Source organism: Protobothrops mucrosquamatus, unplaced genomic scaffold (assembly GCF_001527695.2).
Source record: "Protobothrops mucrosquamatus isolate PMUCROS unplaced genomic scaffold, P.Mucros_1.0 scaffold891, whole genome shotgun sequence".
NCBI lineage: Eukaryota > Metazoa > Chordata > Lepidosauria > Squamata > Viperidae > Protobothrops > Protobothrops mucrosquamatus.
This window is the reverse complement of record NW_015387145.1, coordinates 273,781-300,146: the sequence shown is the minus strand read 5'-3', so window position 1 is coordinate 300,146 and position 26,366 is coordinate 273,781. Positions and strand designations below refer to the sequence as shown.

The following is a 26,366-nucleotide window of genomic DNA, read 5'->3' as shown; positions in this document are numbered from 1 at the left end:
AAATTATTAACAGAATGCAGTGCTTTGTTCAAAATATCACAGAAATCAAAACTTGTTTTATCACGTAATCGATCGATCCTTTTACTTTAATTGATATTCGAAAACAATTAACACAGTGCATAATTTTTTCTTCTCTCTATTGTGGCACTGAGTTGGTCTTGGAGCAGACCCAGTAAAAGAGGACCAGTACAATTTGGATAAAATTGTAAGTTCACAATAATGCCCATATCACAAACATTTGGATCACTGTTTCTTCAAGTATGGCCCTAGGTTCCCTGGGGATCTCCTAAGACCCTTCCAGAGGTCCCCAAATTCAAAATAATTTGCCAGCCTATGTTGAAAACTACTACAATATTAAAATACCATCAAAACAGTCGTAAGAAGTAGTGCTGCAGCGAATGTAGTAAAAATTTTAATATAGCAAACATTGATGAATATAACTCATACACACAAAAGCTCTTTAGCAGCCCTCCATATTTTTTTAAAGTGGGAAAGGATCCTGAGAGAAAAAAGTTCAAGAAACACTTGTCTAGATAATTCTTAATTGCCATTCATTTTAAAGCATTCATAAAGCAAGTCTATTGTTTAATTCTAAAGTATCTAAAAATGGAATATAAAATTACAACATGTCATGATTTTTCATGAGTTTTATTGCCTCCTGGGAGAAATGAATTAACACTGAATTATTCTCACCTGTCTGTTCTGAAGCCTGCTGCAAGGCTTACATTTTTCTATGACATTTGGTCTGATTTCTGTTGACATTTGGTGGGATTTCCTGTTAATATAAAAATGTTAATTTATAGGTTTGCTTTTGAATTTCTAGATCCTGTGAACAAAACAATGATGGATTTTGGATAACTATGAGTGCTCTCCATAAGGCAACATGTGTGAAATTTTAAAAAGCAATTTAAGAAGTCTCCGTGAGATTTCTCCATCTCTCTGTTTTACTCACAGTTTTTTTTTCCATATGTGAAACCTGTTCCCAGGCTATCCAAATTTATGACTTCTTCAAACTACCTCTCATAGATTGTAGCAACTGTCTGAATCCATTCAGAAGTTTCTCATAAAATTAGCAACCCAATCGAAGGTGCCTATATATTCATTACATGTACTTTGTTGAAAGTCATGATTTTTTAAAATAATTTATATTTGGATCTTATTTTCGTAGGCTTTAGCAAAAAAAGCAAGAGATGGGAAGTTACTTCCAGAAGAATACCAAGGGGGATCTTTGAGGTAATTTAAATATATTTCAAAACAGAATGGCAGGGGTTTTCTCTTTTGGGGGGGGGGGGGACGACATGTTTGAGATAATCTTTGTAAATGTTTTTAAGTCTATGTTTTATAATCCAACCTCCATTATGAGGTCTGTGAACAGAACAATGAATGTGAACAGAACAATGAATATACTGCTATATTCTCTTCTGTTTTTCCTGCTTTATTTTGAGGCTATGATTATGATTATTACAATTTGCCTTATTATTTCATTATATATATGAATTATATATATATATAAAGTTGGTTCTTGAATTTAACTTTCAATGGACATTCAGCAATTTTAATAATGCATTCCTTACTAGCACTCCTTACTAACACTGATGATGTTACCTAGTTAGAGTAATGAAACCTCTGCAAGAAAAAAAACAAGCTCAGAAAGCATTATGTTAATAATGCTCTATCTAGATATATTATGAAATCATAATATTTGCTATTTTATAAAACTTGGAATCTGTTACTGTATTTGGAGTATAGCATTGGATTTATTAGGGTAATTACATTCATGAAAATGATTCACTAATAGTAAGCAAGCAAGTCAAAACACTTTTAAGGCTGATAGAAAACTAGTAAATAAAAAAAATATAACTCATTTTTCAGCACAAAAGCTTCATACAAAAATACTCACTGTTAGCTCATTATGAAGAAAAATTGTGACATATAGTAGATTTACAGTGTTTAATGTTAAACTAGAAAGAGGCGAAAAGATTTGGCATTTTGATTTATCAGTCCCATGAATCTGAAATAACACTATGTAGAACTAGAATAACTTGGAGGAATGACATTTATGCTAGATCACTAAATTAGAAACAGGTTAGCTTCAAACTGGAGATATTTTGAGTAAATTTAATGAATTTAATTAACCCTTAATATTCCAGTGCCCGTATACAGGATGTATAGTTGAAGTGTTAAAGGAAAATATATTTCTACGTATCTAATATTGCAAGAATGGAAAACTGTATCCAGCCCACACTTTCATTACCTCTCATGCTTGGTAGATTTGTTGAGCAGACATCTACCCTATTTGCCCTTCAGCTGTTATTTTCTTGAATAAGATAGTAGCTGCAAACTTTCAAATGACCAGGAGAAACAGGAAGCACTGCTTTGAAGTACAAGGAAAGTAACAAACCCCTCTTTTGTCAACATCAATCACATCTTACCTTTGCTAAAGAGATAAATTGTGTTGGACTGTTAAAGTGAAATAAGGTGCGTGTGGGAGGTTTTTTCCCTTTAGAAAGGAAGGCAGCCTTTTCTAATGGCATCTGATTTCTTTTCCAAGCTGACTCAAAATCAGAAATTAGCGTGAGTGTAGTGTTAAGAAGAAAAATGTTCTTTTAACGGAGATCTTCTGTGTACAGGGACTTTTAGGGAAATGCTGTTTTGTTTCATATCTTCAATGCTCTAAATCTTGATAGCAGGAATCTTGCATATTTGGAAAAATGTCAAAAGAAATATCAGTATTTTATTAGAGTTGCCGTGTTCAGTTTATAGAAGAGAAGATGGAGTTTACCTGGCAAGGGGAAGATCATAAAACAGATTTGCAGAATGCTTACATAAAAATAATGAAACATATTTCATTGGTTCACTATTTTAGTGCCAATACCATTTTACTAGATTTCCTAGTATTGATTCTACTGCAGTGGAAGAAGCAAGAAGGGTGCTTCCAATCACCTTGAAATCCTCCTGATGGATATTTTTCCTCACTCATTAGACACCAGTTTTGTAAAACCACAATATGACATTATATCCTTATAAACAAAAGAGTTATTTTTGCTCAAGCTGCAAAGGAACAGTATAAAACAGTGTTAAACTCCCATGCCAGAGTTTAAATCAGATGCATTCAAAGTAACTTAACAGTTTTAAATCAGTTCAAAATTGGTGACCTATATATTACCCGTGCATTTCAAAAAATTTTAAGGGACTGTGTGGGAGTTGATTGCTTTGCTTGCATTCTGGTGTTAGTGCTCATGGGTTACTTTTTCAAGTGAATATTTTGTATTGAGTCATTTGATCAGTAGTTCTCAATCTACTATGTGGAAGCATGTTTAGGATTTAGGCATAGTTAATTGCAAAACATCTATTTCCTAGAAGATATGCTAGTGAGTGTTTGCCATTATCATTTCAGGATGCTTTCTGCCACCTTGGCTTATCTAAGCTGCAGTCACCATTTTATTTTCCAAGAAAGACTGTTTTTATGTGGTCCTGGGATATTGTTGAAAATAAACGGTTGTTTTCTGTTTAAGTGTAGCCAGTGTCCATGTTTTCATTAAAATAATCTCTAAAAATCAGCAGAGCACCTGTGGACCCATTGATGTTCATGGGTCCCATATTGAGCAGCCCAAAAAATAGGTGTGAATGGGTAAGCCTTTGCCAATAAAGATTTGGCACTTAACAGCTTTAATCTGTTCATCGTCAGCCAAATGTGTCTCTTGTAGCGTTATAACATCTATTGTTTTATCTATCACCAGTCTGCTTAGTTACTCACATTTATTTCTGCTTAAGCCTTCTATCTTTAGTTGCAAAATATGGATCTGGGGTCCAATATCTTTTGTCACTGAATCCTTAAAAGAACTGCTATAATCTCATTGCTACTACCATAATTTTGGACCATGAGGGATGCAATATCCAGTTTGGTCGCTGTGTGTATAGACTTTTAAACTGCTCTGTTAAGACAGAACGTTGCCTAGGGTATACCATTGTGGAAGTAGTCAACACTTCATACCCCTGAGATGATCTCATTGCAGCCACACCAGAAGCAGTTAGATGGTTAGCTTCCTTTGATATCAAATTATAACATCTATGCCATTGCAATTCTATGCTCCATATTATGGTGATCTTCTTATGATTTTATCTTAATTTAATATTTTATCTCTGTATTGTGCACATTCTCTCCCTCTCTCTCTTTCTCTGTGTGTGTGTGTGTGTATGTTGATGCTTTATTTAAACTAAAATCATTGTATATCAATGATTGCATGACTTCTGTAAATGCTATATGCTAAATAAATAAAACTTAACAGCTATGCTAATGACCCAATAGCTGTGTTTCAGCACATGGAATTTTGAATCAATTCTTACCCCAAGATACCCGTACTCTCATGTTGATGAAGAGTGAGACTACTTGACTGTACTGTTCAAAACTAAATTCAAAATCACAACATATTTATTTCTACCTACCTGTACTAAACAGTTTCTGAGTTATTTTTCCAGAGTGTCTTATTTTTTTGTTTCTCATCCCTTTTCCAACAAAAGCATCTCAGATCTTGGAATGTTTGGAATCAACAGTTTCATTGGTCTCGTAATGCCTCCTCAAGCCTGCATCTTAGCTGTGGGAGGATCTCGGACAGAACTCACTGTTGTGGAGGATGAAGATGGGAATGAAAAGCTTCAACAACACCAGCTCCTAACGATAACTCTGTCAAGTGATGGTCGAGTGATCGATGATGAACTAGCTTCTAAATTTTTAGACACGCTCAAGGCAAACTTGGAGAATCCAATGCGTCTTGCTTTGTGTTAAAAGATCAAGATTTCATCCTGTGTCCGGCAAAATATTTAAACTGAATCCCAAAAGAAGAAAAGGCAACTAGGCACAGAAGCTAGGAAAATATGTATAGTGTGACATGGACAATTTAGACTGCTTATTTATTTAAATAAACTTTAAAAGATGTTTAATGATTTCTATCTCTTGGCTTTTATATATTGAAGTACTGTTATGCATGTTACATCTACAAAACAGGTTCAGAGTAAGTTTAGAGTGTATTCTAATACAAATGGGTGTTGCCTATATACCACGTAGAACCCTTGGGTAAGATTGAATAGATGTATAAAAATACTAAAAGGAAAGAAGACCAATTTTCCTTCAAGCTACACTTTTATCTAGGCTGAATACAAACCATCTTTTTAGTCTAACCAGACTGAGATGGCAAAATGTAATTGGTCTGAGTCATCAGTGTTGCTGTTTAATTAAAAAAAGCAATTAGAATAGGATTCAGCTATAAGAATCCAACTATATGAAGAATTCTCTGCATACTAAATACAGTGACTCTTAATAATGATAAATAGTTATGAGAAGAAAATATAGGGTGCCAAGATTCAATTACATAACAATATTAGTCATTAGACTTAAAGTACATTCTACACTTTATTCCTGTTAAACATGTTTTCCACCTACAGTTCATGGTGATATGTCTTGTTGTGAGCTTTTGAAAACAATGGTTTCAGAATAAAATCTGAACTTAGATGTTTGCAGTGGAACTGGTGGCATTGGATTTTCCTCTTGGCAGTGCTTCAGTGCGCCCAAATTTCATGGACCCATTCTTTTCAGGTCTATATATAGTAGGTATAACTTTCAGGCTGAAGGAATTGCTGCTGCTTGTATATAAATCTGATTTTATCTGTATGTTTTCAAGTGCAAAAGTAATATAATTGTAAGAGTGCCAATTAGCATGCATAACCCTTAATCCATCTTTTAACTGTATTTGGATATTTAAATATAAGTGATTGTTATTATGTTTTGTTTGAATACACAGAATTAAATTTCAGCTAGTCAGTTCAATATGGAAAATACTTTTGTTGTCCAAATATAACTTGTCAGAATGTTCACTTGTGTCCATATTTCAAAAGGTGTATTTATTCTTGATATTCAAGGCACTGCGTATGGAATTCAAAATTTAATTAAACTATGACTTTTAACTCTCACCCCCACCTTCAATCCAGCGTGAAGTATCTACCACTCAACTTCTGTATCTGCTGAATTTGGAATTAAGACCCACTGACCTTAATGAGATTCTCTTCTGGATAAGTATATATAAGATTGCTTTGCTATTCACAACTGCTAAATTTACCGAAACAATTTCCTCATAAATCTTTTCAGTGAATAGCCATGAGGGGTTTTTAGCTTTATAATTACATAGTTACTAATGAAGTGTAATATGTTCTTGCACATTCACTGCTACATTTAAACATTCAAGCTCTAATTGAAGTAGCTTCGTCTTGGCTACCTAACTACATAGAGATAATATAGGACATTCTGCCTTAAAACTGTACTCTTTTTAAAATTCATCTTGGCAAGATTTCTGATTCATGGTAGAATAAAAGAATGTTCACATTACAATAGTTTTTATGGGCTTAATTAGTTGGCACTCTACAGTTACCTCTAGGAGCATTCAGTGCTGCTAGCAAGATTTCATCTAGCATAGTTATGATTCGAAGTTAGGCTCCCAAAGGAGAGAGAATCATCCCTGTTTGGGAGAAAAATTATCAAGCTTAATATAACTGTTTAGTAAAATAGCTTTGCTTTGCCTCAGTTAAACATTTTTAATGTTTTAAAAATTATAACATTTATTTTTAATAGATGTATCCGCTTTTCTTTTTATTGTTTGAAAAAGACTTTCTGTGAAAGCATAATAACTGGGCATATGCAAAATTTCTTTGTGACCAAGGCAAATCCTTTGAACAATCAAGTTAAAACTCTGCTCACTAGTTGATACAGCCTACAGCAATGATGGCGAACCTTTTAGAGACCGAGTGCCCAAACTGCAACCCAAAATCCACTTATGTATCGTCGGGTGCCGGTGGGCGTGGCCCATTGGGTGGGCGTGGCTGCGGTGGTAACAGCAGACTGGGTGGAACTAAAAAGTTCAATCAATTCCAACTTTGCAAGATCTTTTTTTCCCCGCGAGAAGTTGAAATTGATTGATTGAATTATTTTTTTTTGCACACAGCGGTGGAGGCCTAAAGCGAAAAGGTTTTATAAAACCCAGCTGAAGGCCTAGGACTGGGGCGACGGCACGCGTGCCCACAGAGAGGGCTCTGCATGCCACCTGTGGCACGCGTGCCATAGGTTCGCCACCACGGGCCTACAGCCTCAGCTTATACAGATTTGTCCTGACTGTAAAGCTAACAAACTACTTTTAGAAATACAATTTAGGCAGTTATAGACATGTGTATACATATCTTCTCTTTACTAGCCCATTTATAGGAATGTTGGGAATTTCAGATATATCTCTGGCGTCTTTCTTTTTACATGAAACAATTGCCCGGCTTATAAAATGTACCTAAGATACACTGTGGTTAGATTGAATGTGTTATTAATGCTAGGCACGTGGGCAAGATTGCAATCAAGTGAGAGAGCTGCAGTTTGCAATCAGATCTTCCTCAAAGACCATCAGGACTTCTCCTTTAGATTATTTGGATTAATGGCTAGTATAGTTGAGCAGCCATCAAAAGAACAATGAAGGATACTGGAATTTTGTAAAACTCTATGGTTCATGGGCTTTCTTTATTCCTGACCCAAAAGGGAGTGAGCAGGAGAAGGATTAGCCTACCCATTTGCAGTTGCTTACATTTCAAATATCCTATATTATTTAAAACCAAATGGGAAAGAAACCCTGAAGCTTATCTGAACTATAGTCCAGTTGTAAGCCACATATTGCATGGAAAATACCTTTGGTTTGCTATTGAGTTGGGGTCAGTTCTTAGCAGCCACATAGATTTTTCTCCAGTGTATGTGTTTCACTTTGAGAGCAGGCAACTAAATTTCATTTTTTTATGTGTGCCGTTGTGTCCACAGTAAAAAAAAATGACAATAAAGGTTATCTTATCTTGTTTTCAGGTCTTGCTAATGGTGCAATGAAGGCTACAACGTCACCTGTATCGTGTTATTTATGTAATAGAAGAATTTGTTTTATGACATTTTATTTGAAAAATCTCAAGTTTGCAATACGATAAAAATATGCATAAAGAAGATAAATGATTTTAAAAACAGTTACATACATTTAATTACAGTTGAAAGACTTTTCCTTAGTCTTAAAATGAACTAATTACTTGTCTAGATGGACATAATGCATAGAAGCTAAGAGGTGCTTGCTTTGCTTTGCTACTGTGTTACAGGCTTATTATATGTCCTATTTCCAGAAGCAAGATTTGTTTTCCCTCTATCTGACCAGTGATCAGAAGAAACATGGATTCCTATTTTGTGTTACTCTTTTCTTGACCTTTACAGCTTGGAATGCAAGTTACTCTTATTTTACAATGACCTGTGGTTAAGCCAGTTGTCTCCCTTGAAAGTATTTGAAGTTTGGAGACAAGAAACATTATGAATATAGTACTGAAAGATAGAGCAGAAGAGTATGACTTATGCCACTAATATCTGATTGAATGGATTTGATAATATTTCTATGGAGGTACAGATTTTTCATCTATTTAAGTATCTTACTATGGATGGTGGGTTGCAAGCAAATAAGTAAAGCTGTTGTCTGCCAATTTAAAGACTTCTTTTTCCCTTTTAATAGTATTTTCTTTGGCTCCACATTATGGATTGTTATCCAGCCCTTCCATGATTTATTTTTTGGGTAGGTGGGATAAAATTACATACCTTACAAATAATAGCCAATTTGGTTTGTGTGTGCATGCCCATGTGTGTGCATATGCCACATAAACTAGCCTTTGTTGTTGCTGTAGTAGATTGCAAGCACCAGATATTCTTAAAGAGTCAGGAAGGTATTTGGGGGTAATTATTTGGCTTGTATGACAGGAAAAATTCCCTTGCAAGTAAAATGGATGAACAGAAAATGATACCATTTCAAATCCGGTAACTATGTAAGTTTATAAGTAAAAATATGAACTTCAGGAGAAAAGGTATTTGTTTTTGTCTTCCATTCTTCTACACTTTTTGTCATCCATAAGTTATCTTGTTTCTCTATGTGGGCATTTTCCTGAAACCTGCTTATTAATACTTTTCTTGAAAAATTCATATTCATGGTTTCTGGCTTCAGGGCAATTAGTTTAGTTTCCTTTTATTCATTCTCGGGTCCTGTTTAACCAGACAGTAGTTTCTTCATTCTTCCATTATCTTTCCTTTTCGGTAGAGAATGAATCAGTACAGTCATTATTGTGTCTGCTTCCAGTCATGGACTCATCTGGTTTTGTAGACTCAGTTGCTAGTCATTCTCTGTTTACTTTACCAAGAGCCAGGATCTTACAACATAGTGCTGGGGTTTCTCTCTTATCATCCAGCTCTTGGGAAAATTGATAAGGAGTGCCTACTGTGATAATAATTTAAAAGTCTCTCACAGCCTTATTACAATTAAAATCTTTCTCATTTCTGTTCCCTATTTTGTCACTCTGTTTTGAATAGAATTTAACACAGAATTTCCAGTTATTTTTTTAAACTGAGAAACAGCCTTTTCTGTGTAATTAAATATACTTCAACAATACAAGCAAAAAAAAAGATGTTTGAAAACAGCAGGTCGATAGTTGAAAACATTCCTAGGAATACTGTGCAGGGTCAAAATCAAGATACCGTATTTTTCCGTGTATAAGACGCACCCTTGTATAAGACGCTCTGGCATGCGAGTTCCAAGCTTACAGCAAACAGTGCTGGGAGCAACCGCCTCCCAGCGCTCTAAATAGATGCCTCCCAGCCGGCCTGACCCCCAACCCATCTAACCAGCATCCAGCACGATGAGCATGCATAGTCAGCTCACAGTAGCAGCCTTCCAACCCTGGTAAACAAACTGGCATGACAGCAAGGCAAGAGAAGTGAAGGCAGGTTTTAAACTCTGCCATTTCTCCACGCCAATCAGCTGTTCGGCGCAGCGCCAAACAGCTGAGCTGGCAAATCTGGAAGTTCGGCTGACCGTTATTATCAAGCAGAATGGCCTCGCAGTTGCGTTCCACAGAGTTTTCGGCCAGCATACAGGTACGAGGGAGGGAAAGGGCTGTCACTGCCATCCATGTTGCTGGTCCCATCCGCTGCCTCCAGACACTGCCATCCCACGATCTTGCCCTCTCCCCACTCCTGTTAGTGGCAAGCCCACAGGGGCTTGACACCTGCAGCATGGCAATGGCATGTAAAGAACCCACACAGACATGCCCTGGGCTGCAGAGGTTACCATTATTTTTTCGTGTATAAGACGCTGCACTTGTATAAGACGCACCTGATTTTTGAATGGTGTTTGCAGGAAAAAATAGCGTCTTGTACATAGAAAAATATGGTAAATTATCATTCTTCACCAATGTAGGTTAATCAGACTATCTAGAAGTTGGGCACCATATTTTAAGAAGGATATAGACAAATGAGAGCAAGTCCCAGAAGAAACAACCAAGATCATAGTGGACCTGGAAGGTACAACTTGGGAGAATCGGTTAATATTATTGATTATGTTTAGCTTGGAAAAGAGAACATTGTTGGGAAGCATGATAATTGTTCCCAAGACTCTGAAGGGCTGATTTATCTGTTTCCTGGGCCGAGAGGAGGAAGAAGAAAGAAAATTCTTTAGCGTGAACTGCACTGCAACTTATTGTTAGAAATGGGTTTCTATGATAACCCTCAACAAAGAGCTCACAAGATGGCCCTACTTGATGATACCACAGTTGAGTTTTCTGAGTGAAAGATTATCACATGGCTTCAAGCTTTAGATATTTCTTTGCAATTCAAATTCCATACAATATGACAGTTAAAAAGTAGAAACGTTCTGTATGCATCTACATAGACCTAATGAAATAACCTATAATCGTTAACAATCAGTACACAGTATCATTTGGTAACTGTTTCTTGATCGTTGCCTTCAAGCAAAGTCTCTCAAGTTACGCAACTACAAGGAGCAGTGGAAGAGAGCCCACCAAAGATGCGTGCAAAAGCTCGGATATGTTAGAGCTGTGCAGAGATTAGCCTGGGCATGTATGTAGCACCTGTAGGGAGCTCTTTGGAGCAGCTGTAGCAACTAATGTGCAATCCTGGGAAAAACTGATTTTCTTTGAGCTGTTTCCAAGAGGTTCCATTTACATATCCCCATGGCCTTCCAATCTGAATCTCTGCCCACAGGGCTCTACTGCCATTTTATTAACAAGGCGCTGTCTATGGCAAATGTGGGATTGGCAGGGTTATGGCTGGAAGTAGTGGTGTAGCTGCTTGGGTGAACTGATATGGGTTTGCTCACAGTGAGCTGGCTCCTCTGGTAGAAGGAGGCTGTGGAGCAAGAGTGATGGAACTAATTTGGAAGGTGCCCGGTGGGAGAAATGAAGTCAGAAGGTTATCTTCCATTGCAGTTTCATAAGAAGCTTGAGCTGCAAGTATGGGCTGGCATTATGTCGAAACCAAGCAACAAGTTTGATTGGTCAGACTTACTCAAAAAAAAAATTGGCATCCAAACAAATCAAGGGGATGGGAGGTAGCCTCAGCATGAGAAGAACTAATTAGCAAAGATTTAAATAAGGTCCTGCTCCCAATTAACAAGAATTTCCATGTCTCATAACCACACCCCTGTCTGCACAGCCCTAATGTATGCTTAGTCTTTCACTGTGATATGTCATGTTTTGTTTCAGTAATGGAGGGACTAACCCTGATCCTTTGAAAATGGAATCTCTTCATTTCAGTCTAATAAAACATAGAAGTTTCCTAATAGATCAGGGGTCTTCAAACTTGGCCTTTTAGGATTTGTGGACTTCAACTCCCAGAATTCCTCAGCCAGGCACTGCCTGGCTGAGGAATTCTGGGAGTTGAAGTCCACAAGTCCTAAAAGGGCCATGTTTGAAGACCCCTGTAATAGTTGCAGAATGATTTATACAAGAAAACATAATGGTAATGTGGAAGGCTCCCGAGGTATTAGGGCTAGCTTCTATTTTAAACAGGTTGTTGATCATATTTTTGAACAATTTCTATAGTTTAAAAATGTCCTGCTTTCCTTAAGAGCAATGAGAAATAAGACTAGAATAAGAACTATTTGTATTTCATGTTGATGATTTGCAAGCAGTGTAGTCTATATGAAACCAAACGAGTAAAATGAAGCTACTCTCCTGGCATTTGGAGTTGTGTTTTTCATATTCATTCAAGAATTTACCATTCTGTTCTCCCTGTTTTGGCCAGGCTTAAATGACAATTAACAATGTGATTTCTTGTGTTAACTCGGGAAATTTTCTACATAATGGTTGTATTGTTTCAGGGAGGCCAGTAGGTTTTGATGCAACCAGGTAATCATAAACTCCTGTATTTCAGCTTAATTTACATTTATTGTAACCTTGAAAATGGTTATGAGTTGCAGGTATATTTGCAGTTCCAACAATATACTGTATCAACAGAAATTGTATTACTGAATAATGGAAAGTCTTTTCTGAAAAACAGAAATGAAAAAGGTGTATTTTAAATTTGAAAGTCTAATTTTTGAATGTTCCATATTCTTTCTAATCATGCCAAATTCTAGCATATGGTGCTCATGAACAAAAGGTGCATATATTTTAATCCGATTTTGGTGATTGCAAGAGCTATTCAGAAAAAGCATCATGTGATTGCAACTAATACAACAGTATTAGTAATTAGTATTAGTATTAGTATTAGTAACAGTAATACAACTGATACAACAGTAGTGGGCCTTATTCATGATGACAATGAGGGTGCTTACCACAAGGAGGTTGAGGGTTTGGTGAACTGGTGTAAGGAAAACAGCCTAGTTTTAAATACTGGAAAAACCAAAGAGATCATTGTCGATTTCAGAAAAGGCAGGCACAGCCACACTTCTCTGTGCATTAATGATTTACCTGTGGAGATGGTTACCAGTATCAAATTCCTGGGTGTGCAGTTAACAAGTAGACTGGCTTGGTCGCTCAACAGCGAGACACTGGTGAAGCGGGCACAACAGCACCTGCATTTTCTGCGTTGCATGAGAAAAGCACATCTTCCTTCCCCTATCCTTACCACTTTCTACAGAGGAACGATCGAGAGCATCCTGTCATCCAGCATCACAGTCTGGTTTAGAAGCATCACTGCTTCAGACAGGAAGGCAGTGCAGAGAGTGGTGAGGATGGCCGAAAAGATCATTGGCAGTTCCCTCCTTCCCATCCAGGACATAGCATATAAGTGTTGCTTGAGCAGGGTGCATAAAATTGTGTGGGACACTACACATCCTCTTCATGACCTGTTTTCCTTGTTACTTTCTGGGGGGCTCCGTAGTATCCGAAGCTGAACATCCAGATTTCAGTCACAGTTTTGTTCCATACAGTATTAAGCTTGTGAACTCTAAGGCTTCCTCCTTCCGTTATGTATTCAAGATGGACAATGATTAATATTTATATGTTACTTATAGTAACTTATAGTAACTTATAGTAATATTTATATGTTACTTATAGTAAGTACATATGTTGTATATAGTATGTTTTAAATGTGTGTTATTTATGTGTACACTTTGAGAGCAAGCAACTAAATTTCATTTTTAATGTGTGCCATTGTGCCCACAGGAAAAAAAATGATAATAAAAGCTATCTAATCTAATCTAATAAATAAGATAATTAGCCCAGTATCTCCCAGACTCTCAAAGAGAAAAGTACCTCAGCAGTATTGAAGGCAGTTTCTTTTAAAGCCTGCTATTGAACAGAACATTTTTTGTTGACTGATTCTAAATAATTGAATTTAATGTCCAGCAAACATTGAAGTTATACATTGCAATATTCTAATAACATGATTACTGTAGGGTATCAGTTTAAATGATTGTTATGCTTCATTAAAATATCTACTGCTTAAACCTTTATCTACTTTTGCAAAATGCCAAATTCTCAGCATAATGACATATAGTATATTAATAACTTCAAATTTTAAAAAAGAAAGAAAAAGGTTTCACTTGCTATTGTTATTAGATTAAACTCTATGTACAATTAAAGATCAAAATATATATTCCAATGCAACATCTGAACAATGGCAAAACTGATAATATACTGAGCAATAAGGTATTAATTTTGTATGACAGACAGGAGTGGCAACATAGCACTAAATCTGTCTAGAAATGTCTATCTCCTCTGGGATAAGAGAAAAAGAATCTTCTGAATGTCTAAAAATAAAAGTAGTGAAGGTCGGGAAGTTATATAATATGGAGAGCAAAGACATATAAGTAGATATATAACCAATGGGTGGTGGCGCAGTGGTTAAAATGCAGTACTGCAAGCTACTTCTGCTGACTGCCGGCTGACTGCAGTTTGGCAGTTCAATTCAGCTGGTTCAAGGTTGACTCAGTCTTCCATTCTTCCGAGGTTGGTAAAATGAGGACCCACATTGTTAGGGGCAATATGCTGAGTCTGTAAAACCGCTTAGTGCTGTAAAACCCCGTGAAGTGGTATATACTGTTAGGCTAAGTGCTATTGCTATTTAAGATCACAGAATCAGAAATTCCATTGTTATGCAAGCTAGTTGGTGAGTTTCATCCAATTTTATCACCTTTTTTGCCAGGTTTGTGTCAATGATCTATGGGACACTATATTCTTTGAGAAGTTCCTTCTATATTGATTCATCTTTTGATTCAGTGGACACTTTGTAAACGTGGAAACAAACATTCAATAGTAAAATGAGGGTACGTAAGAGCAATTTACAGAAATGCTCCAAATAAAGTATCTTTATTATAAACCCATAATTTGCATCTTCCAACAAGCTTTCATTACTTTAAACTCTTAGAAGCTTTCTAAATTCCAAGGTATATAATAATAAGCATCAAAAAATCCAAAGAAATCCTCAGGCATTAGGAGATTTCAACACAGCGCTATCTTCAATAGATCTGAACTTCATAAATTAATTTTATGGAAATTAGATTAGTATGGCTTGCAATCCTTCAGATTAGTTTCTAAAAAGGTGCTTTTGAATCCCTGGTGGCATGACTGCAACTCTTTCAAGCAGCCATGTCATTTCCAGAGATCATACAGCAACTGCAGAAGGGAGATGTGCAATCCTGAAAAAAGATGCAGCTGCTTTAACGAGTTGCAGAGAGGTGCTACATTCATGCTCCGATATGCTGTGCAGAAGCTGTCTTAATTATTTCTTCAGCATGATGCACAAGCCTATTGATTAAGTAACAATTGCAGAACTATTAACAGGCAAAATAGAATTAGACCAGCAGAGGGCAATCTGGGCAACCAAATAATTTTTTTGGGATTTTGTTTTGTTTTGTTTTGTTCTTTGACTATTTCAGTGCAACTTTGATCTTCTTTGCTTCCTACTGAATAGATTTTTCTGGGTAGGGATTTTAGATACATATATTTCAGCTATTCATAGTTGGTTACTGGATGCTTGCCATCAAAAACAATATTAATAAACATCCTTTTTCTAGACTATTTGAATAATAACAATCCATCAACTCCCTAAAATATGTCCTTTCTATATAACTATCTGCATTCTTGAAATCATAATCAAGCCTCTTTCAAGATAAACTGAGTTCCTGTTGGCTTCATGAGGACGTTCAGCCAAGACAGGATAGATACTGCCAACTCCTGACACAATACATCAATCAAAATTGAAGTCTCCATTGAGTCAAGCTCAGTTCTCTATGACTTCATTAGCATATCCATGTAGTTTTTCTTGGCAAGACTGAAGAAGTGCTATGCAATTACCTTGTTCTGAGTGTGCCTTTCACTTCACAGTCTAACCAGTGATTCCCCAAAGCTCCTAACTATTCCCCATGTTGCTGAGCTTCCAAGCAAAACAAAAAGCTCTTCCCTACAGTCTGTTAAAACATCATTGACCAAACCTTGAGCCGAAATAAAATATATTGGTATCAAATGTGAGGCCTCCAGCACTGCCAGTTTCTACCCTGCTTGTTTTGCCACACTATGTATAGGGAGAAGATTTGTGGAATAAAAAAAAAATAACAAATGCATGCATAAAAGAGCTTGTTAAGGAAAGCATGGCAAAAGTTCAACTTGAAGTGAAAAGTATAATATAGAGAGAAAATATCCACAGACAATAAAACAAGATATAGCCACCTTTATAAAGGCAGGTAAATAACAGATTATCATATCACTTCAGTAGCTATGAACTCGCATCCTAGTCAAAGGCAGCCCCAGGTATCCTCCAGATTGTTCTAAGTCATGTGTGTCAAATTCAATCGCATCACGTGACATATCGTGACTTTTTTGCCTTTGCGGAGCTGAGGTGGGCGTGGTCTGCACGTGATGCATCTGGCCTATGGGCCGCCAGTTTGACACCCCTGTTCTAAGTGATGTATAATATCTTTCTTGGGTGTGTCTACACTGAGGCTCATCTCTTAGGAGTAATTTAAAGAACATCAATAATTGCTTCTGCTGTTCAGATAAATTATCTTCCCAATCACTGTGATACATGCTGTGGAGAGATAAAGAAACATGGCTGTCCACGACAATCCACATCAAGTGATTCTGAGATCATGCTATCTGACATCATGTTCTAAAATCAAAGGACATTAAAATTCCAATTAACCTATTCATTACTGGTAGGCAGTAAAAAGGAAAATCCAGGCTCATTGGAAAATGCACTCCTCTACATACTTGCTCTTCTTCCATAATTCCACTACTATTATCACATGCATGATGCTGACAATGGCATGATGCTCAGTTACTATGTGTGGCGCATCTTAAGTAAAGGAATCGATGGATTCTCCAATTTTGGTGCACAACCAGGTAGTTGCATTGAAGTGCGGCCTACCAGTTAGTGAAACGATCTGCTGATTAACTAACACTGCCCCAGTAGTCCAAGCAGAAATTGGTGCTATCCTAACAATTATAACAGTGGTGGCGAACCTATGGCATGCGTGCCAGAGGCGGCACTCAGAGCCCTCTCTGTGGGCATGCACGCCGTGCCCTGGAGATGGCAACCATCCTCTTCAACCAGCTGCCTGCTAACTCACTGAGGTCCCACATGGCCAGATGTAACCCAGCACCCATGCGCTCGCTGGCCTTTGTGTGCGGGGGCCGATGGTGTCAGGCAGCAGCCGCCCTGGCCCTGCAACAATGGCACCCCTGCCCTGCCCCCCCTTGCCTCGCCTCACCCCGCAGGACGAGCTTCTTGCCCACCTCCCCATCCGCCAGAGACACCCTGGATCTCCCCCAACCCTGCCTGGCCCCCACAGGCATCCCTCCCCAGGAGCAACATTGAGCTGGCCATGCCCACCCTGGCCACACCCACACATCTGCCATGACCACCGTAGCCACACCTAGCGGGCCAGACCCACCCAGCGGGCCACGCCCACCCGGCACCCGGTGATACATAAGTGGGTTTGGGTTGCAGTTTGGGCACTCGGTCTCTAAAAGGTTCACCATCACTGAATTATAATGTGGAAAGGGATTTAGTTAAGGAAAGTGATTGCTGGATTCCTCTGGCTTTTCTCCCTCTCCCACTGAATATCACCTGCTGGCAGGAAAAGCCCATTCCTCTGCTTTACAGTGAGTGCAGCTGAGCTGTTTGATCAGTGGGTTCAGCTATTTGTTAAGTTGCCTGACCAATAAGGGGCAGAAGTGGAAGCCAATTCAGCTTCCTGATCAAGCGGCTTTTTGAAATATCATATCCCTAAACTCATACAGGTGGTCCCCTATGTATGGCCACAACTGAGTCAATATATCCCAGTTAAAGGTTAATTTGGATTAGACAACAGATTTTTCTTTTACCTGGCAGACTTCCAAACCAATGTCTTTGATTCTGTTGCTAAGCGAGACAGTTGTTAAGTGAATTTTGCCCCATTTTATGACCTTTCTTGCCACAGTTGTTAACTGTATCACTGCAGTTATTCAGTTAGTAACACAGTTAAGTGAATCTGGCTTCACTTTGTCACCCCATTGACTTTGCTCGACAGAAAGTCGTGAAAGATGATCACATGACCCCAGGACACTGCAACTATCATAAATATAAACTAGTTGTCAAGGCATTTAAACTTTGATCAGGTGAGCATGGAGTGCTGCAAAGGTTGTAAGTGTGAAAATAGGGAAAAGTCACTTTTTTTTAGTGCCGTTGTAACTTCCAATGGTCACTAAACAAAATGGTTGTAAGTCAAGGACTACCTGTATTCCCCCCCCAAAAAAACCCCAGCTTGGCTGATGGGTTGCTAGTATGAGAAAAGACATGGAGTCAAAACAGGAGCTTTTGTTGTCTGCTATGTTCCAAGTACATTTCTTCTCCCAACCTAGCAAATAGTTTGCAGGTCTTGAAGAGGTGGTGAATGAGGAGAAGGAGATAGATCCAAGAACTGACTGACACAAGGGACGGGACTGTGCACTGCATCAGGAGAACTTCCTGTTTCTTCACCACACAGCACCTACATAATGCCTGCCTGTTCATGAAATCAATATTCTTTAAAGGAGCTGATCCCACTTTCAAAGACATTGATTTGGAAGTCTGACAGGCAAAAGAAAGATCTGTTGCCTAATCCAAATTAATCTTTAACTGGGATATATTGACCCATAGTGATCATGAAAATCTACAGGAGGTCCCTCAGACTTTCCTTCATACATAAAACCATCTTACTTTCATTACTTTTTCCTGAGTGTTCTGAAAACTCACTGTCTGTATAGGATATATTTTTCTCAGTGTTGATATGTCTACAAAAAGACTTTTATCTGGTGACTTGCTAATTCATTTTGCGGAAATGATATCACCGAATAGCAATCTTAACTTTGCACGTAAGAAAAATATTTTGATTATTAAGTAAGGAAGTCTGTCTGAAGTAGCTTTTCAACTGTAAAAAAAAATTAGCCCTACAAATTATGACTCAGGGAAAAATGAACTCTGTGATGTGCCCATTTTTTACATGGTTGACTAAAAATCACATCCCTGTTCCTTCCCCTTTGATTCCACCCTGAGCTCTGATTCACCTTTTCCAATTTATTGTTAATGTACACTTCAAATCCATCTAATTGGTTGTGGCTAACCAAATTATTTTAATTGTACAGAAAGCAAGTTCAGTCCCTTCTTTAGTGCACTTAATACATATTACCACAGTAAAAGAAAACTCTTAAGAGACAGAGACTACAGATATAAACTATGGAGAAGAAAGAATGAAAAGTTATATTGTGTGATAGACTTAAAACATCTTGCAAGTGGCTTAAAACAGATTTGCTCCTCCAGTTACCCTCTTCAGTGTATCAAGACAATTCAGTTGAATAAAGTAAAGCTGTTAAAGGAAGGAAAGAAGTATGAAATATTGGAATTTAGAAGGCAAATGAAACCTTGATTGCAAAGTGGTCTTACTACATATATTACTGTTATTTAGTTATTTAGATATTTAATAGTAAAAGAAAACAAAACAAAATTGTAGGGCCATGCAGCAAAGAAGCTAAGAACAAAAGAAGCACATAACGCACCGTATCATACATAAATTATAGTAATTACAAAATGATTCAACGTTGAGCAGAAAATAGGACAAAAGAGATATGATGTGTCCTTTGCGACTTAATTCATGTATAGTTAACTGTATGAGAAATGTTTCTGGTGATGCTAAAGGTGTATTCATACAGTAGGTATGCAGCAAATGTTGGACTGAATGATGCAATCAAGGAAAATAAACCTGGCAATTATGTTCTTGAAGGAGTGTCTGTCTCTCGTAACATTTGCCCAACTGATTCAATCCTGTAGGGTTGGCATACCCCAGGTTCCTTTGATTAAACCATGTCAACTCTTAGGACTTCAGAAATCTACTTTCTCTGTAGCAGTACCTAGCCTCTGGAACAAGGTCCCCTTCCCCATAAATCTAAATGGTTCTCATTCTGCTGTTGATAAGAAGTGCCATGAAGACTTGATCTTTCACCCAGGTCTTTGGTGAGAGAGAGCAAGACTCTTTGCTTCATTGCTCTTGCCACATTTTAATTTTTTTATGTTTCATTGATATTATTTTTTTATTTTTGTTGTAAGCCACCCAGAGTAATTGAAAGTTAGATGACATAGAAGTTTAATAAATTATTTCATTTCTATTCTTATTATGCAAAGGTCAGGGTAGTTGAATCTAATGGAGAATGGAGTGAATACTGTACTGTACTGCAAGTTAGTATGGAGAGCCACAAAGATGTCACTAGAAGGTGACAATTTAAAAAAAAACATGCTTTAAGTTCAGGAAACCAAGAAAATTGTAGGAAAACAAACTGAGCTGACTTTCTAGGAAATAAGAAGGAGGGAAGGGAAAACACAGACATTTCCAAATTTTGTTACTATAGCTTAAACCCATAAAGTAAAGTTACCAATATTTTATCCTGCCCTTTTTAAATGTATAGTTGAAGGAGGTGAATATACTTAATACTGATGTCTTAACCACTAGACTAAATGGCTCCCGGGTTCTAGCATTTTTGTCTCTTTCCTGACTTGGACCAGTTCAAAGGGCTGATAGTTATACATAAATGGTGAAAACTAAAACAGGTAGATAAATTTGTGTATCTTAGTCAATTATTTACTAAGGGTTAGAAAAAGGATGAAGAAATGTGCAAATATGCAAAAATTGTTGATAGCACATGATCTATTACAAAGAATGGATGTTAATTGAAAGAAGTAAAATGGCTGTGTAAAAGAGTGGAAGGAAGGATGATTTGTAAGGCTAGAAAGATGTGGAGAGGGAATTATGACATCAGCTGTAGCTATGTTTTTTTTCTTTCTTGTAATTGTATCCTATTTTATTGTTATCATCTCTGGCTTAATGTTTCTCTTCTCCGTGCTTTCCATAACACTTCTTAGTTTGAAAGGGAATACCAGAATGGATACTATGTTCTTATCTGAGGAGAACTTCAACTACATCTGCACTAGGTACAAACCTATTTTGATAGAAGAGAATGTAGAGGAGTTGGAGGCACATTGGGTCATAGTGAGACTCATTAGGGAAGACAAGAAATTTCTGGATGTGGCAGAGGACTTTCTCTACAAAGCACAGGAAGGAAGAGACCATCATAAAGAAAGCAGGTGTCCCAGACAATGAGAACCTTGAGCAGTCCCTGTCATTGAAGCTGCGCAATCAGTGTCAGGTCCTCCCCCTGGATGGTGACTTGCAGACTTCTGGAGAAGAGTTTTGATCCAGCATTCTGGAAATGCAAAAGGAGATGCTCGGACTCCCACAGAGGGAAGGAACGTGCCATCAGCCCTGAAGAGGAAAAAGTGTGTGTTGGAAATGAATGACTCACTGCTGAGAGGAATTGAGGATGGCAGTTTGCAAATCAGGCAAGGAAAGTGTGTTGCCGCCCAGGTTCCAAGATCCAAGACATGATAGACAGAGTGAATAATCAAACTCACTAACCTCTATCTCAGGGGTAGGCAACCCTGGCTCTTTTATGACTCGTGGACTTCAACTCCCAGAATTCCTGAGCCAGCCATGAGCTGGAATTCTGGGAGTTGAAGTCCATGAGTCATAAAAGAGCCAAGGTTGCCTACCCCTGCTCTATCTCTTTCTCCTTCTTCATGTTGGAATGAATGATGCTGCTAGAAAGAGCTTGAATAGTTTACCAGGAAAGCACACGGAGTGAGGCAAGAAGGCAAAACGGTTTTGAGCACAGGCAATGCTTTCGACCATATTTCCAACCGAAGGACATGGCCTGAGGGTGAAATGGAGGATTCTGGAGGTCCAAGGGATGATGCCATCAAGAAAACAGATTATGTTCTAGATTTCAAGACTTCAGTAAGAGAAAAAGTAAGAAGTTTTCCATGGATGGAAATCCTACAGGAAAAAAAAATGATCAAGAACTGAAAAATCTGAAAAATGAGATAATTAAAGCCCAAACATATCAGGAAGAGAAAAATGAGATATTTAATGAACCAAACAGCACTCTCTGAGTGGTTTTCAGTGTCAGCATATTGCCCCAACAAACTGGGTTCTCATTTTACTGACTTCAGAAGGATGAAAGACTGAGTCAACCTCAAGCCCATTAAGATTGAAATCCAAACTTGGGCAGAGTTAGCTTACGATACTGCATTCTAACCACTTAGCCAAACAAAAAGGAAAGAAGGGCACATACAAATTAAAATATCATACAATAATCCAAATCTGTAGGGATGGGTTAGGAATCAGCTCAGGATATGGTCAAGAATCAGCTGAGAATAGAGTGGGACATGTAACAAATGTAAAAAAATAATAATGAAAGAGGGAGAGAGAGAGAGAGAGAGAGAGAGAGAGAGAGAGAGAGAGAGAGAGAGAGAGAGAGAGAGAGAGAGAGATGGTAATGGGGCAAGGAGGCTGAACTGGTTAATTCTAATACTGAATTTGTCTTCTATAAAAAGGAAAAAGTGGGTTCAACCTTCCAGAAACAAGATCACAGAGGGTGGCTGAGCCTGGAGTTTTTCAAAGGGAGATCCAACTCAAAATAAGGATGAATTTATTGATGATGAGAGTTTTTAAGTACTGTAATGGAGCAGCCTATCTCTTAGAGTCATGGATGCTCAATCATTGGACATTTTCCAGGCAAAAAGGGCACTGTAATTGGCAGTTTTCAAGAAAAATTAAAAGCCCTTTGGGATGGATTGATTTCTGTCCTGACAGGGTTGAACCAAAGGATCTCCTCACCCTATTCTCTGATATGTATACAGTATTTGCAATTTTATTTGTTTGGTGTTTTTTCAGTCTAGTTTACTGTATCTTTTTTTTTTCTTTGCATTTTTGAGATTTAATTACTCATGCTCACTGGGTGTGTGAGCCAGCGCAGACTGCCTGACATGTGGAAATTTTCCACTCCAACATATTTTCTTGTATCAACAGAGACAGAACAGAAGGTTTCCAAAATAGAGAAAAGACAAATGGGATAATAACATTGATGCGGATCTATTCTACAAAGCGATACTTTACAGAAATAAATGAGAACAAAAGTAGAATGCTCAGCAGAGCTGTGAAAATAAAAGGCAATGCTGATTAGGGGTAGAGAGCTTTGAAAATCCTACATATGCAAATTGAATTCTTTGATTTAAAAGAAAGAATTAAAGGAACACGCATGTTGCTTTACAAACTGTCTGGATTACTAAAACTAAACAATTGTGAACTACTAAGAGAAGGAAATTTTGATAAGAGTGGCTGAATAGGTAGCAATATTCATATTATCTGGACAGGCAGTAATAAATATTCAAAGAAAACAGGCTTTATAGAAATTATTTAAAAATATCTGTGCTCTGTGATACTGCAGAGAACCAAAAAGGGAACAGCAAGTGAAATTTGAGGATTTTTTTTTTTAGAAGAAATTCAGTTTCTAAACTTTAGCAATAGAAGAAGGGGATGACAGAGAATGAGATGGCTGTATGGAGTCACTGAAGCAATAGGCATGAGCTTAAATGGACTCCAGAAGACGGTAGAGGACAGGAAGGCCTGGAGGAACATTGTCCATGGGGTTGCGATGGATCGGACACGACTTCGCAACTATCAACAACAACAATAAGTATGCAATAGAATTATTATAGCTTTATAATAATTCTATATGCAATAGAATTATTATTATAACAGAGCAGGTTAAACAGCAGGAGCTGGAATTTAATACCACATAACTCCATTTGAATGATCAACCAATTCCTTACTTTCAATTTTCTACTTTAAAATTTATCTAGACTGATCATTTGTAAAGATTGCATCTAATTCTCCCATCCTGTAATTTTAGTTCTTTGGAATTTACAGTATCCAATTTTCCAAGCAATCTGGAGCTCCTTGTAAACTATTCTAAAAACCAGGTAGCTATTTATTTATTTATTTTATTTTTATCCCAATTTTTATTACTTTATAAGTAACTTAAGGTGCCAAACGTACATAAAATTCTTTGTTCTTCCTATTTTCCCCAAAACAGTAACGCGGTGAGGTGAGGTGAGCTATTACATTTCCTGGATTGCTAGTTTGTGGGGCATGATTGGGTACAACATTCCAAAGTGGTCTCCATTACATTCTCTTGGCTAATATTACCAGGGACAAGGGCAGGTGTGCCTTCTTTGTAGGAAATGGAAACAGGCAGAGATACCCCCCTCACCCCACAAGAATTTATTCTTGTTACAATTTTGCACCTTAATGCTTTTTATGATGTAATATATAGGCGAGAAAATTCTCTATACTAAAATATATTGTTTACTGCAGAGGTCCCTATCCTTTTGAGCACCAGGGACCACTTCCGTGGAGAGAGGCTTTTCTGCAGACCGGAGGGGGCGTGGTTTCATGTACTGCCTGCATCCCACAGATGCGGCTTTGCTTGTTTGCGTGGACCGGTTTCTGGCATGCCATGGACCGGGGCTGGTCCACGGACCTGGTGTTGGGGACCCCTGGTTTACTGAATCAAGCACAATCTGTCCAAAATCAAGCATGTCTTAAATGCTGCTTCCTTTACTAGTCTGAATTCTATATGTTTCAGAGATTGTATGGTGCATGAATATTTAACTATTTCCGTTCACTAAAATAGCCTTACAAGATATCTCCATTGTTTATGAATACAAAATTCAGAAAATGATAACTGCATCTTCTTATAATACCAAATAAGGAAAAAAAAAATTTCTTTTTCAGTGCAGGATGTTTCAGTAAGCACATGTTTTAGACAAAAGGGAAATGAAAGGATCATGTGCTTTGGAATTCATTAGCTCTCAGATTAGTTTTATGCAACTGTGACTGGTTTCCACTACATAGAATCAGGGAATCCATGTTTAATAAATCCATATTTAAGTTGTTTCCATGATGGATCAGCATGTCTAATCTTTAGTATTAAGGATTTTAAACATGTAGTTTAAAGAAAAATGCTGACCACCCTATAACAAATATATAAGATAGAACAGCTCTGAAGCTATTATAGAAAAATATTCTCAAATGTAATTTTAAGGAGCTACCTTTGAATTATTTGTACACCCTTAGTAGGCCTATCAGTTTACTATAAGATTGTGTCATTGAGACACATATGTAAGTTATATGTTTGTTTCTCCAAACTTGGAAAACATGTGATTGCTAGAATCATTGGACATGGTAGACTCATTTAATTCCTGTTTCAGAATGCATTAGGCTTCAGACCAGTGGTGGGATTCAGCCAGTTCGCACCACTTCGGCAGAACTGGTAGCTAATTTTTTGTTGCCCAGACTCAGAATGGACTTCCGGAAGTAGCATCCACACAGAGAACCGGTTGTTCACATATTTGAATCCCACCACTGCTTCAGACCACTAATATGCTAAAACCTATATTTATATTTGAAGTGTTGCACAATACTAGAAAATGCTGATGAATAACTTTGTGCAAAAAAGAGCATAAAATTGCACAGAAGCTGCAAATAATAATATTGGTTTCAAAGCATTTAGCTCTGATTTTTCCCCCTCAAGAACAACAGCACAAGGGTTTTTTTTCTAGTGCCCAATAATTGAATGTACTTTAGATTGAAAATTTTAAGCTAGACCTTTACACATATAAACTACCCATTCCCACACAGTGCTAAATACAAGCAATTTTGCTTTTCCCCCATCAAGCAGATGTTAAGTCATTGTTGTGACAAGTGGCCAGCAGATAGAGGTAACCTAGCTTCACCATTCTGTGTTCTACCCTCAAGAGCTCCATTAAGGCTTTTTGGCTTGTGGTTCATCCATGACCTTGCTTTCAGAAATATGTCTCTTACAGTTTATTGGAGCAGTTCTTACCTTATACTTTATTATTCCAGGCTAGACCATAAAAGAAGAACATGACAGCAGCAAATTACACTAACAGAACAGTTTTTGCTTCTTAGTTATTTAAAAAAATATTACCCCTATCATTTTCAGTAGGAAAATGGAGTAAAATTAGTTAAATGAAGACGATCTCTATAAAGTATTTCCAGTGTTCCATACTGGAATCATTAGCAATGTGAGGCAAATTTTGCAAAATATCTGGAAGGATTATAAACCAGCCAAACTGCTACAGCTCTAATCCTCTTCCAACATTTTGCAACAATTAGAAGAAGCAACTTTGCTCTCTGGGAGAAATAGCTCCACTCTGAGAGAAGCAATAAATGAAACTACAACAAAGCTGTTTATAAATGGGAGAAATAGGACATGTAATTACCGTATTTTCCGGCGTATAAGACAACTTTCTAAACCCTGAAAATCTTCTCAAAAGTCGGGGGTCGTCTTATACGCCCAGTCGTCTTATACGCCGGAAAATACGGGTATTCTATTTTATTCCTTTACACATGTGGTTTGGCATATTACTCATCAAGTTTTCTCTCCCCCCCCCTCTCTCGCTCAAACTCTATATTTTAACTGGAAAAGTTGGGGGTCGTCTTATACGCCCAGTCGTCTTATACGCCGGAAAATACGGTACTACAGTGTCATTACCAAAATTGATTCTAAATCTAATTTTTCAACATTTCCCCCCATGTTAATCAAAGTCCTTTGGTTCAAAAAAAATATGGTCCTATTATTTCTTCAAAGTACCATTT

The 26,366-nt window shown here is 37.5% G+C and overlaps 1 protein-coding gene across 1 annotated transcript in view; it reads left to right on the top strand.

Annotated features, from left to right (window-relative positions):
- The window catches only part of PDHX (pyruvate dehydrogenase complex component X), a gene marked incomplete at its 5' end in the record, with an annotated part of 16,143 nt that extends 10,272 nt beyond the window's left edge, over nucleotides 1-5,871 (top strand). The window contains 2 exon segments of the mRNA XM_015819301.1: nucleotides 1,169-1,233; nucleotides 4,522-5,871. Of these exon segments, the coding sequence (XP_015674787.1) occupies nucleotides 1,169-1,233; nucleotides 4,522-4,786 (330 nt within the window).
- Nucleotides 5,872-26,366: the final 20,495 nt, after the last annotated feature.